This window comes from Pseudogymnoascus verrucosus (assembly GCF_001662655.1).
Source record: "Pseudogymnoascus verrucosus strain UAMH 10579 unplaced genomic scaffold scaffold_23, whole genome shotgun sequence".
NCBI lineage: Eukaryota > Fungi > Ascomycota > Leotiomycetes > Thelebolales > Thelebolaceae > Pseudogymnoascus > Pseudogymnoascus verrucosus.
The window spans coordinates 114,635-126,936 of NW_017263674.1; the positions used below are offsets into that span (position 1 = coordinate 114,635).

Below are 12,302 nucleotides of genomic sequence, written 5' to 3' on the forward strand. Positions count from 1 at the left end.
GCGCCATTATTCGGTTGTTGGCCAAGGCAGGCGCCTGGCTGGCTATATAACAAGCCTTACCATCCACGACCAACAAACTTCCTCCTTCCTTCAACATCACATCTCACAAACCTACCCTTCATCTTACAACACGTCGATCGTGTTGCCCAACTCACTCTCCAATATACTCTCCAACAAATACACATCAAGACAATACACCACAGCAACAGACAAGATGCAGATCTTCGTCAAGACTCGTAAGTTTCGCCCCCTCACTTCATGGCGGTAATGGCTTTCGCCACCTTCATGAATTCACCTTTCCACCACAACAACATCAGCTAACAACGCTCCGCAGTGACTGGCAAGACCATCACCCTTGAGGTCGAGTCGTCCGATACCATCGACAACGTTAAGAGCAAGATCCAAGACAAGGAGGGAATTCCCCCGGACCAGCAACGTCTGATCTTCGCCGGCAAGCAACTTGAGGACGGCCGCACCCTCTCCGACTACAACATCCAGAAGGAGTCGACCCTCCACTTGGTCCTCCGTCTTCGCGGTGGTATGCAGATCTTCGTCAAGACCCTCACGGGCAAGACCATCACTTTGGAGGTTGAGTCGTCCGACACCATCGACAATGTGAAGTCGAAGATCCAGGACAAGGAGGGCATTCCTCCGGACCAGCAGCGCCTGATTTTCGCGGGCAAGCAGCTGGAGGACGGTCGCACTCTCTCCGACTACAACATTCAGAAGGAGTCGACTCTTCACTTGGTCCTTCGTCTTCGCGGTGGTATGCAGATTTTTGTCAAGACTCTTACGGGAAAGACGATTACGCTTGAGGTGGAATCATCCGATACCATTGATAACGTCAAGTCGAAGATTCAAGACAAGGAGGGTATTCCTCCGGACCAGCAGCGCCTGATCTTTGCCGGTAAGCAGTTGGAGGATGGCCGCACCCTGTCGGACTACAACATTCAGAAGGAGTCGACCCTGCATTTGGTTCTCCGTCTTCGCGGTGGTATGCAAATCTTCGTTAAGACCCTCACCGGAAAGACAATTACGCTAGAAGTCGAGTCGTCGGATACCATCGATAACGTCAAGTCTAAGATCCAAGATAAGGAGGGCATCCCACCGGACCAGCAGCGCCTGATTTTCGCGGGCAAGCAGCTCGAGGATGGCCGCACCCTGTCTGACTACAACATCCAGAAGGAGTCTACGCTACATCTTGTTCTCCGCCTCCGTGGTGGTATGCAGATTTTCGTCAAGACCTTGACCGGAAAGACCATTACTCTCGAGGTTGAGTCTTCGGACACCATTGACAACGTCAAGTCCAAGATTCAGGATAAGGAGGGTATCCCACCGGACCAGCAGCGCCTGATTTTCGCGGGCAAGCAGCTCGAGGATGGGAGGACGCTGAGCGACTACAACATCCAAAAGGAGAGCACGCTTCACTTGGTGCTCCGTCTTCGTGGCGGCCAATAGGCTAGCTTGGATGTGGTTTTCTCTCTTTTTTACGGCGTATTGGTCATATACCTAGGTGGCAATGGGCTCTTAGTACATACATAACAGTATTATGGGGATATCTGAAATGACCCCAAAGCGATAGTAAAATAATACATTTCGTCGCTATGAAATTTAACCTTTGATATTCTTGATAATGTGATATTGTGATATGTGCCAGTTTCGAAAACAGTAGGATTGTTTTGCCATTATCGTGTGAATCATGCGTTGCTTTGCGTCTTAATCTCCAATTCCGCCCTTGCCACAAAAAATGGCACTACATAAACACCTACCCCGCCACCCAACATCAGACAATCCCAACTGTATATTGCAACATCCATCCAGCAAGGCTACCTCTTTTCCTGTCTCCAACAATTAACTTCCATGCCAACACGCCCATCACCGGCATTTGCCGTTATCACCACACCCCCCAGATAACTATGCCATGACGAACCGAGCCTACTTCTACCACCTCCGCTTCGAGCTCTTCCCCGAACCCCCCACGACCTTTGTCGACAAAACAGCTCCCGACGTGGATGACGAGATACCTGCTATACCGGTGTCATTCTCGGATTCTCTGCCGAATCACTTTAAGCTTCCTGTTGTGGGAGATAAGGACTATCGCGCCACTACTACTACTACGAAAGCTACAAACGAAACTACACAACACCCTACCACCGACGTCACAGACGCGCGAAACACCCCCACCCAGGGACGCCGTGGGTCAGTAATAGACTGCGGTCCCCGCCGCGCAGATATCCACCGCGACTACTCCCCGCACGAGTTTTTGCCCGCGCCGCTTGGTAGACGCAGCGCGGAGGAAGCAGCGCGCGACTGGCGATTTGGCTGTGTTCGGGCGTCGAGTATACAGATGGGTGAGATGGAGGGAGGCGGGAGCGGGGCGAAGAGCCAGGGGATGAGAGCGAGGGTTGAGGAGGTGAGGTTGAGGGGGAGAGAGGAGGAGTTGGGGTGGGGGATTGTGCATTTGTATCGGGAGGGGGAGGAGACGGTGGGGTTGGGGGAGGGGGAGGAGGGGGGAAAGGGACTGGAAGGGGTGGTGGAGGGGAATGAGGGGCTGGATACGACGATGCTTTGTATTCCGGCGGTGCCGAGTTATATGACTGCGAGTGATTTTTTGGGGTGGGTTGGGGAGAAGACGAGGGAGTTGGTGAGCCATTTTAGGATGGTGATGACGGGGAGGATGAATCGGTATATGATGCTTATGAAGTTTCGGGATGGGCAGGAGGCGAGGAAGTGGAGGAGGGAGTGGGATGGGAAGGTGTTTAATGGGATGGAGGTATGTTGCGCCCCGTCTCATCTGATACTGGGAACCGACCAGCTACTAACTGTTTCCTCTTTTTCTACAGCCCGAAAACTGCCATGTCATGTTCATCAAATCGATCCACTACGACACCCTCCCCTCCTCCAAGCAAACCGACACCACCGCCTCCTTCCCCGACATGTCCCTCGACCCCTTCACACCAACCCACTCCACCTTCTCCCCCTCCCCCCCCACCTCACCACTAGCCCTCAAACCCCTCCCCCCCCCAACCGCCTCCCTCGTCGAACTCCCCACCTGTCCCGTCTGCCTCGAGCGCATGGACGAAACCACCGGCCTCCTAACAATCCTCTGCCAACACGTCTTCCACTGCGCCTGTCTCCAGAAATGGCGCGGTTCAGGCTGTCCTGTTTGTCGGCACGTTCAGCCTGCTAATTCGCTCAGCACGCCGTTTGGATTTACTGCCGCGACGCACGATCTCAATCTGTGCCAAGTCTGCGATTGTCCCGAGGATCTATGGATCTGTCTCATCTGCGGGAACGTGGGGTGTGGTCGCTACAAGGGGGGACACGCGAAGGAGCATTGGAAGGAGACGGCGCATAATTACTCGCTCGAGACGACGACGCAGCATGTCTGGGATTATGCGGAGGATGTGTGGGTGCATCGGCTGCTGCAGACGAAGGGGGATGGGAAGATTGTGGAGTTACCTGGGAGTAGTCGGGCTGTGCTTGGTGGGGGGAATAATAATCGAGATGCCAGCGGTGGCGAACAGCAACAGGATCTGGAGATGGTGCCGAGGGAGAAGATGGAGAATATTGGGATTGAGTACGGGCATATGCTCGCGACGCAGCTGGATTCGCAGAGGATGTATTTCGAGGAGGTAGTCGCGAAGGCGGTGGATAAGGCGGCTGGGTCGGCGAGGGAGGCGGAGCGGGCGGCGAGGGCGGTGGAGGAGGTGAGGGGGCAGCTGGAGGTGATGGCAAGGGAACATAGGGAGATGAAGGAGGAAGTCATCCCTGGCTTACAGCGCGATCGCGATCGCATGGCTGCTAAAGCCGAGAAGGCGGGTGAGCTGGCGCGGAGCATGACGAAGGCGTTTCAAGAGGAGAAGCAGGTTGGGCGCGGGCTGATGGATCGGGTGGGTCATCTGAATGAGGCGCTCGAGAGGGTGAGGAGAGAGGTGAAGGAGGTGAGGGATGAGAATGTGGATTTGAAGGAGCAGAATCGAGATTTGGGGTTTTTTATTAGTAGTCAGGAGAAGGTGAGGGGGTTGGAGGGGGAGTTGGGGGAGGAGGTTAGGGAGGGGACGGTCAGTTTACCGCCGCCGCCGCCGGAGGTGAAGCAGGAGAAGGGGAGGAAGGGGAAGGGGAAGAAGAAGGCGTAGGGGTGAGGTTGGGATGTTGAGCTGTTGAGCTGTTGGAGCTGAAGGTTGAGAAGGAGAAGAAGAAGACGCAGGGTTGAGGTTGGGGAGGGGGAGGGGTGTGTATTTGCTTTTGGGGCGTGGGTTGGAGATGAGAGATACCTGGTTGGCGTAGTGGTTCTGGTTCTGGACATAGGCAGTTTCGTACTGTATGATTTATGAATGTATGATATAAATGAAGCATCTTTGTGGTGCGTTACTCCACGAAACTACTGTCATGTGATTGCCATCTGGGCCGATGGATCGATATATAACCATATCAGATCAACCTCGGCGACCGATCAGATCCACAACAAAACGCCCAAACGTCAGACCTACATCGATAAAGCGTCGTTAGTGACACAGATCAGACGCAACGCCACATGCAAAGAAAAATATACTGCAGGAATAGCGTGCTATGAGCAAAGCCAAGTGCAAAAATGCCTCTTGGCCAGACTCAAGTTAGATAATACGGCTCCCCCGAATCGCCCCATTTCAGGCTATTCGCCATCTAGAAGGGCCGTTCCAGTGGGGAACCAACCCGCTTTCGCTTTGCGTCCCCCCGGATCTCAGGGTCGGGGAAGTGCCCAACGCTCGGCGGCGAGGGAGAGAATTCGCCGGGTTGGTATCGTAGGGTCTAGACCGGGATTTTCGGGGTGAGAGCGTTGGAGGATTGGAAGGCACCTCCCTGATACAGCGTTGGAGAGCAGCCGTGGTGGGGGCTGCAGGAGGGTTTTGTTGGGCGGGTTTTTTGAGGCAAAAACAGACTGCTGCAGGATACTATCTCTAACAATAAGTCTACGATACGACTATCGATGTTGCCGTTTTTGTGGATGCCTTGGGGTGTCCAATAGGCTGTGGGATCGCTATTTTGCTACTGTTGGTCTTTGCTAGGCGCAGGCACGCTAGTATCTTTTCGTCATCACCTCTCCCCACATTGGCGACTGATTCTCCCCACCAAAGATTTTCCCCATATCAATACTTTCGTATGTATAGTTACTGCCTGCTGCTCTCACGTCACGTCACATCACATCAACTCCCCGCATCGTCGTTGCTCGTTCAGATATTTTTTATATCATCATATTTTATACATTCGAGATAAACGAAAAGCTTGATGGAAGTGAAGAAGATAATGCCTTCTTCGAAACAGCTACTAGCCTGATACAAAACATACGCTGTGGTCAAATCTGAAGCTAAGAAAGCTAGCTAAGCTCCCCACCAAACCCCAACTCCGATTATCTCTCTCTCTCCAAAGTCTGCCCACGAAGAGACTCCTGCCCGCCCACGACACCACCACTCCGCGCCCTCGACACTTCTCGCGTTGGCCTCGTCACAAACCCAACCATGGCGTCCGTCCGCGAGTCGCAGAACGCCATCGACACGCACGCCGATGGCCGCGTTGGGGCCCAGCCGTCGGTGCGCGTGGGGAAGGCGGCGCACAAGGAGTCGAATCCGATGACGAACTGGGTGTATGATGTGTTTTTGTGGACGTTTAGTATTCTTGTTGATTTGTTCTTTCGGGAGGTGCATCCGCGGGGGAGCTGGAAGGTGCCGAGGAGGGGGCCGGTTATTTTTGTGGCGGCGCCGCATGCGAATCAGGTATGTTGAGTAGAGGGGTCTGTTTGGCAATGCACTGTCGTTCGGAAGTGTGGTGTGGTGATGATTGGTGTCGGTGGTGCTCGTCAATGCACTGTCATCCACAAGTGTGGTATGGTGACGATTGGTGTCGGTGGTGTCCGTCTATGCCCAATCGTCCACAAGTGTTGTTCGAGCTCTGACAAACGCCATGGTGTGAAAGCTTGAGATGGGCTGAAGCTAACGGTTATGCAGTTTGTTGACCCGTTGGTGCTGATGCGGACGCTGAGAATCGAAGCTCATCGACGCGTTGCCTTCCTCATTGCGGAAAAGTCGATCAGGAGAAAATTTATCGGATGGTTTTCGAGACATGTGGGCGCTGTGCCTGTCGGAAGAGCTTTGGATATGGTCAAGCCGGCGACAGGAAGTATATACATGCCCGATATCAACGATCGTCTTCTCATACGCGGCAATGGCACCAAGTTCGATGGCCCAGAGATCCAGATTGGTGGGCTTCTTGTCCTGCCGTCTGTGAACGGCACTGCGGCCAGCACTGAAATTGCGGAAGTCCTGGGTCCCGAAGAGTTGAGACTCAAGAAACCATTCAAGGGCGGTATTGCCCTCAGCCAGCTTACTGGACGTGAAGATGTGACTGAGGACGGAGCGTTTTCGAACCAGGAACAGAAAGGGCCGGCGGCAGAGTTTACGGGCACGAGATACAAGACTGCTCCTAAAGTCGACCAGTCGAAGGTCTACGACGCCGTGTTTGATCGCCTGAGCGCTGGTGGCGCTGTCGGAATCTTCCCAGAAGGAGGAAGCCACGACAGGACCGAGCTTTTGCCCTTGAAGGCTGGTGTCGCGATTATGGCCCTCGGAGCTTTGGCGGCCGCACCGGATAGTGGCTTGAAGATCATTCCCTGTGGCATGAATTATTTCCACGCCCACAAGTTCCGCTCTCGTGCCGTTATCGAATTCGGTAATCCTGTCGAAGTGCCCAAGAAGCTTGTCGAGATGTATAAGCAGGGCGAAAGGCGGGAAGCCGTCAGCCAGCTTTTGGAGACGGTATACCAGTCATTGGTGGCCGTCACTGTTACAAGCCCGGATTACGACACTCTCATGCTTATCCAAGCCGCGAGGCGACTATATAACCCGACTGGCAAGAAATTGCCCTTGCCTATGGTTGTGGAGCTCAACAGACGTCTTGTTAAGGGTTACACGCACTACAAAGACGACCCTCGAACTGTCGCTCTCAAGAAATCCGTTCTCGAGTACAACAAGCAGCTCAAATATCTTAATCTGCGTGATCATCAAGTTGAATATGCGAAGCTCTCGCTCATCAAAGTTATATTCCTTCTTATCGGCCGGATCATCAAGCTCGCGACTCTTTCGATCGGTGTGCTTCCAGGCCTCATCCTCTTCGGACCAGTCTTCATTGCATCGAAATTGATCTCCATCAAGAAATCCCGTGAGGCGTTGGCAGCGAGCACAGTCAAGATCCAGGCACGCGATGTTGTTGCCACCTGGAAACTTCTCGTCTCCATGGCCTTCGCCCCATTGCTTTACACCTTCTACACCGTCATCCTTGTTATCTGGACCTACAAGACCCGAGTAAACGGCCTCGTCCCTGAATCCCTACCTCTCTGGTGGATCCCACCTATCGGCTACACCGTCTTCCCCATGATCACCTTCGCCGCCCTCCGCTTCGGCGAAGTCGGAATGGACATCGTCAAGTCCCTCCGCCCCCTCTTCCTCTGCCTCAACCCCACAAGCTCCAACCCACTCTACAAACTCCAAGCCACGCGCGAACAACTCAGCCACGAAGTCACAGACCTAATCAACACCTTCGGCCCCGAAATGTTCCCCGACTTCGACGCCGCTCGCATCGTCGCCGACCCCTTCCACGACGGCGCCCTAACCCCTCCCACACCCCCAAACGACTTCAGTGCCTCCCGTCGCGACTCCAACGCCTCAGGCACCACGGACGGCGCCCCCCGCAGCCCCCCATCCGCTGCTGGCGAGCGCCCGCTGTCTGCAGGCAGCGCGGGTCTACGCGCCGAGGCGATCAGTCGCAACGATTCCTTCCATAGTATCGGGAACTATGGGTTCTTTGCCACGCGGCCGAGTAGTAGGAGTCGAAGCCGTAGCTCGAGTGTTGGGGGTGCGTTTGGGTCGGCTGGGTTTCCGATTAAGGCATTTAGTACGCTGGATGGGAAGGAGAATTTTGAGGAGGTGACGATGAAGATTCGCGGGGCGATGAAGGAGAGGGGGGAGAGGAGGAGGAGGGGGATGAATAGTCCGGCGGTGGAGAGTGATGATGAGGAGGAGGAGGAGGGGAGTAGTGATGAGGGGAAGAAGGGGGTTTGATTGGGGTGGAGGGGGCTTTGGTTGGGTGGATTTGTGGAGCGTTGGCGTTTTTAATGATACCATAGGAGAACGAACTTCTTTTGAATATTTGCTGGTGCCTCAAACTCTGGAAAGTTATCGTGCTACCTGAGGATTGATACCGAATATTTATGATGATAAAATTTATCTCTTGACCACCATTTATGAGCGAACTGGTGTATTGATTATTGCCTTTAGTAATTAAATGATTTTATTGTAGTTACAGTTTCTGTCATCGCTGTAGTTCTGCACAGTCACTCTTCACATTTTAGGCCACATGAGTAATTATCAACAATAGTTTCTTTGATTCTCACTATCCGAATCAAATCAGTTCTCAGTTACTATGCACGCACGCACGTCTCTCAAGACAAAAACAACAAATATTCCGCGACCAGTGACCCTCCTCCGTCCCCATCCTTTGAGTCCCCAAGCGTCTCTTTGTTCGCCACGAGCGAAAAAAACAGAAAAAAACAAAAACTAGTAACTGAAATCCGAAAACAGCCCATCCAGTAACTCAAAGCAAACAAAATCCATCTCAGTCACTGTAATCGTAAAAACCCCTCATCCACTGAACTTCCTCGGGCGCTCAACTCCCACCTCCTCATCCCCCTCCTCCACATCACGGGCCCTCTTCCTCGCAAGCACAGAGTCAGAGTAGCATCTCTCATTCGCCATTTTGAAATCCTCTTCCTCCTCGTCCTCCTCGATCTTGATCTTGGGATCCTGGCGCATCTTGGGATCCTGGCGCTTCCTCGGCATAGGCAAGTAGTCGTGCATTCCATACTTGTCCATTTTTTCGAAGTAGGCGGCAGTCAGGTTGGGGGGGGGGGAGTACAGGTCTTTGAAGTCGGCTGCGGTGAGGTTGATGAAGATTGGTGGTGCTGGGGGGGTGGCGAGGTAGTTGAGGTGGATGTGGTTGGGGTCGGAGAATCGGGAGACGGGGGGAGGGGCCTGGAAAGGAGGAGCTGGGTTGGAGGCGAATCTGGAGACGGGGGGAGGGGCCTGGAAACCTGGAGCTGGGTTGGTGGCAAATCTGGAAACGGGGGGTGGGACTTGGAAACCTAGAGGCCCGTAGGGAGTCGGGTAGTTGGCAGCGTAGAAATCAGCCTGGGACAAAGGAGCTGTGTTGGGAGTTGGGTAGTTGGCACCATGGAAAGAAGGCGCTGGATAGTGAGTACCGGTCTGGGCCTGGAAAAGAAGACCTGGGTAGTGGACAGCGCGTCGGGCATGGAAGGGATTAGCTGGGTTGTAACAACGAGTTTGGGCCTGGAAAACAGGAGCTGGGATGGTGGCAGCAGTCGGGGCCTGGAAAACAGGGGTTGGAACGTTGGCAGCAATTGGGGCCTGGAAGACCCGGGTTGGGTTGAAGACAAAGGGTTTGGCGTGGAAAGCAGCAGCTTCTTTGTGGGCCGCATAGTGCTGAGCAAGGACCAAAGGAGACATCTTATAAACTTCGACTCCATTCCACATGGGGTGCTCCCAGAATCCAGGAGTTTTACAGGCATCTTCGTATGCCATGTCAAATGTGTCGCAGATGATATCCTTCGGAGCTGGAGCTGGGTCCTCATTGCGGGGAATTAAGTGAGAAACTCCATGGAATATTTTGTAGGATCCAGATAGTCCCGTTGTCTGCACTCTTGGGGAAGTCATGGCCTCAGGGGCTACGTTAGGGAGGAGTTTCTGAAAGCCATTTTCGCCACGGAAAACGGTACTCGATGGAATGTTGGCCAGGAATGGGAGCATGTCGACCAGTTCTTTCTTGATTGGATGTTGCATCATAACCGCCTTTACTATAATCATGCCCGCCTCTTCGGCGGAAAGTCTCCCCACCGCCTCGCGGAGATTGTTTGCCGCTCTGCTAGCACTGGGTCCAGGGGAACTGGGTCCATCCATGGGTGGCCCAGCTGCATAGTGGCTGGTTGGGATGGCAGCATCAGGGGCCAAGGTGGCATTTCCAAGGCGGCTTGGTGGGTTGGGAGGAGTGAAGCCAATCTCAGGGGCTGGGATGGTGGCCTGGGTATTAGCAAGAATGTTCTGCACCGACTCTGTCAGGCGGAGATTTGATATGGCGCTCCTAATTGGGTAGGTGATTGTGCCAGTACCATCTTCCTCTTTCTTGATATCTTTCTCCTGCTTGATATTTTTCTCTTGCTTGACATCCTTTTCTTGTTTGATATCTTCTTGCTTGATGTCGTCGACCACTTTGTCAACATCATCTTTGTTGCCAGACTCTGTCAAGTGAAGGTTAGAAACAGCCTCCGGGATCCCATAAATAGAGGTCTCAGCACCTTCATCCTCCTCCTTGATCTTGATTTCATTCTCATCCTCGTCTGACTCTTCAAATACTATAACATAAAAGTCAGCTCCAGCTATCTTAAAACCGCTCCCCAGATCACCCTTACCCATGCCCTCTGCCTCCATCTCTGCCGTTGCCTTCTCAATAGCTGCGTCAAGAGCTTCCAAGAACGCAGTACCATCATCGATCTCAGCATCATCGATCTGAGCATTCTCCTTAATCTCAGTAGCCTCCTCAGCCTCAGCACCCCCGTCAGCATGATTGATCTCGGCATGATTGATCTCACCATCATCGATCTCAGTGTCATCAATTTTAGCATCATCGATCCCAGCATCATCTTCAAGCCCGGTGGCCTCCTCAACCTCAGTATCCCCCTCAGCATCGTCCTCGGGATCAAATCCATCAAGATCAAGGCTATAAACCGCCTCTCCAAGCTCGCTCTCAGAGTCATAGTTAGTTCCATCTTCCATCTTCTCAAGATAGCAGCGGATCTCTGGGTTAATCACGGCGCGGATACCGAGATCAAGGTAATCCTCAAAGATGCCCTTGTGCCCAATCATCGGATAGCAAAGCTAGGTTCACATTAGTTAGTCTTCCATCATCTCCCACTTCATCGCAAGATCAGATCGAAAGCAAAACTCACTCTAGTATTCAACTCCGGATAGTCCATCTTCCTATCCTCCCACATCTCCTCGACTCCCTTCCCATCCTCTCTCTTTACCAAGTCAGCCAAACATCCCCCCGATCTAAGCCCAATAAAAGAACAAGAAGAAAAACTCACATCAAGCAATGCAATAACAACCCCCTCCACGTCTCCCTCCCAACACCAGGCCATCTTGACCCAGAACTCCATCACAATATTGATCCACAGCCGATCCATCTCCCTACGTGGCAAGGGCTCGATGTCTCCCTGCGCAAAGGCGGCCCAGCGCATATTCTCAACGGTGTATGCGAAATCAACGTAGCCCTCGGCGGTGAAGGTCTCAAAAGAGGTGTGCGCGTAGTTGCGGCTGACATGTTTCAGGAGGGCAGACTCGGAGTGAACGATGTCTTCGAATGGGGGGAAGGAGGGGGAGGGGGGAGGAGGTAGGAGGTTGGGTGATGGCGAAGCCATGTTTGTCTTCTTGCAAGTTCTTTTGAAGATTTGTTTGAAGAATTGCTAGAAGTTAGAATTGGAATTGGATTTAGATTTTCATGCTTTCTTGCAAGAGACTTCGATGATTGGAGTGGTTTTGATAAATGCGAAGAGCAAAGATGAAGTTCGACGCGTGGTGGATGAAGAAGGTGGATTGGGCAAGTGTGTAGGAGTGAAGATGAAGTGTAAGATCGGAAGGACAATAACAAGTCTTTAATATTACAAAGGTCCGCCTATTTTTATGAGCGCGTACATACTTCTAAGAAGAGGGGGGGTGGTGGTTGCCAAGGCGTCCACCCCTTTCGGTGTGCCAGCTGACCCGCTCCTCGCTCTGCCGCCCCTTGCCGCCCACGCCGCTTTCTTCTTTCGCTCTTTCAGAGCTCGTCTAGAGCTGGCAGAAAGGAGATAAAAGCAGTTCGAGTTCACCGGCTGATCATATAAACATGGAATACCATTTTATGAGGCATTATCATATGCCCCGCCGCAGAATATGCTAACCCGATATTATACCCCGCCGCGGCATAGATTCAAAACACGGTATTTGAAACTTCCTCAAGCTCTTCCTGATGTGAATTCACTTATAGACACATGATCGGAACTACTGACTGTATAGTCAGATACACGCTTTATACTCACAGACGCTGCTCCCAGCGCCTTGTTACCAGCACATTGAAACTCCATTCTCTTCCCGCGCGCATCCCTCCTTTCTGCCCCTGATAATATAAAGCAACAATAGAACTTTTATAGCAATGCTGGGCGA

The 12,302-nt window shown here is 52.8% G+C and overlaps 3 protein-coding genes across 3 annotated transcripts; 2 read left to right on the plus strand and 1 right to left on the minus strand.

The window, feature by feature from the left end:
• The first annotated feature begins 1,751 nt into the window (after nt 1–1,751).
• Nucleotides 1,752–4,357, plus strand: VE01_05620 (uncharacterized protein). The gene is made up of 2 exons (XM_018275083.2): nt 1,752–2,773; nt 2,844–4,357. Exons 1-2 carry the CDS (start codon nt 1,922–1,924, stop codon nt 4,137–4,139), a joined length of 2,148 nt encoding a protein of 715 aa, XP_018130104.1. The 5' UTR covers nt 1,752–1,921; the 3' UTR covers nt 4,140–4,357.
• A 576-nt stretch (nt 4,358–4,933) lies between these two features.
• Nucleotides 4,934–8,093, plus strand: VE01_05621 (uncharacterized protein; the record flags this gene model as incomplete). The annotated part of the gene is made up of 2 exons (XM_018275084.2): nt 4,934–5,753; nt 5,985–8,093. Exons 1-2 carry the CDS (start codon nt 5,499–5,501, stop codon nt 8,091–8,093), a joined length of 2,364 nt encoding a protein of 787 aa, XP_018130105.1. The 5' UTR covers nt 4,934–5,498.
• Nucleotides 8,094–8,422: 329 nt separating this feature from the next.
• On the minus strand, nt 8,423–11,521 carry VE01_05622 (uncharacterized protein; the record flags this gene model as incomplete). The annotated part of the gene is made up of 4 exons (XM_018275085.2): nt 8,423–10,456; nt 10,514–10,979; nt 11,051–11,122; nt 11,189–11,521. The coding sequence occupies 4 exons, from the start codon at nt 11,519–11,521 to the stop codon at nt 8,673–8,675; spliced, it is 2,655 nt and encodes an 884-aa protein (XP_018130190.1). The 3' UTR covers nt 8,423–8,672.
• Between the last annotated feature and the right edge of the window lie 781 nt (nt 11,522–12,302).

Excerpts from the sequence above, each read along its gene's own strand:
- VE01_05620 (XM_018275083.2), top strand. The coding sequence starts at position 1,922 with ATGACGAACCGAGCCTACTTCTACCACCTCCGCTTCGAGCTCTTCCCC. Across the intron at positions 2,774-2,843 it reads AGGTGTTTAATGGGATGGAG|CCCGAAAACTGCCATGTCAT; the intron begins GTATGTTGCGCC and ends CTTTTTCTACAG.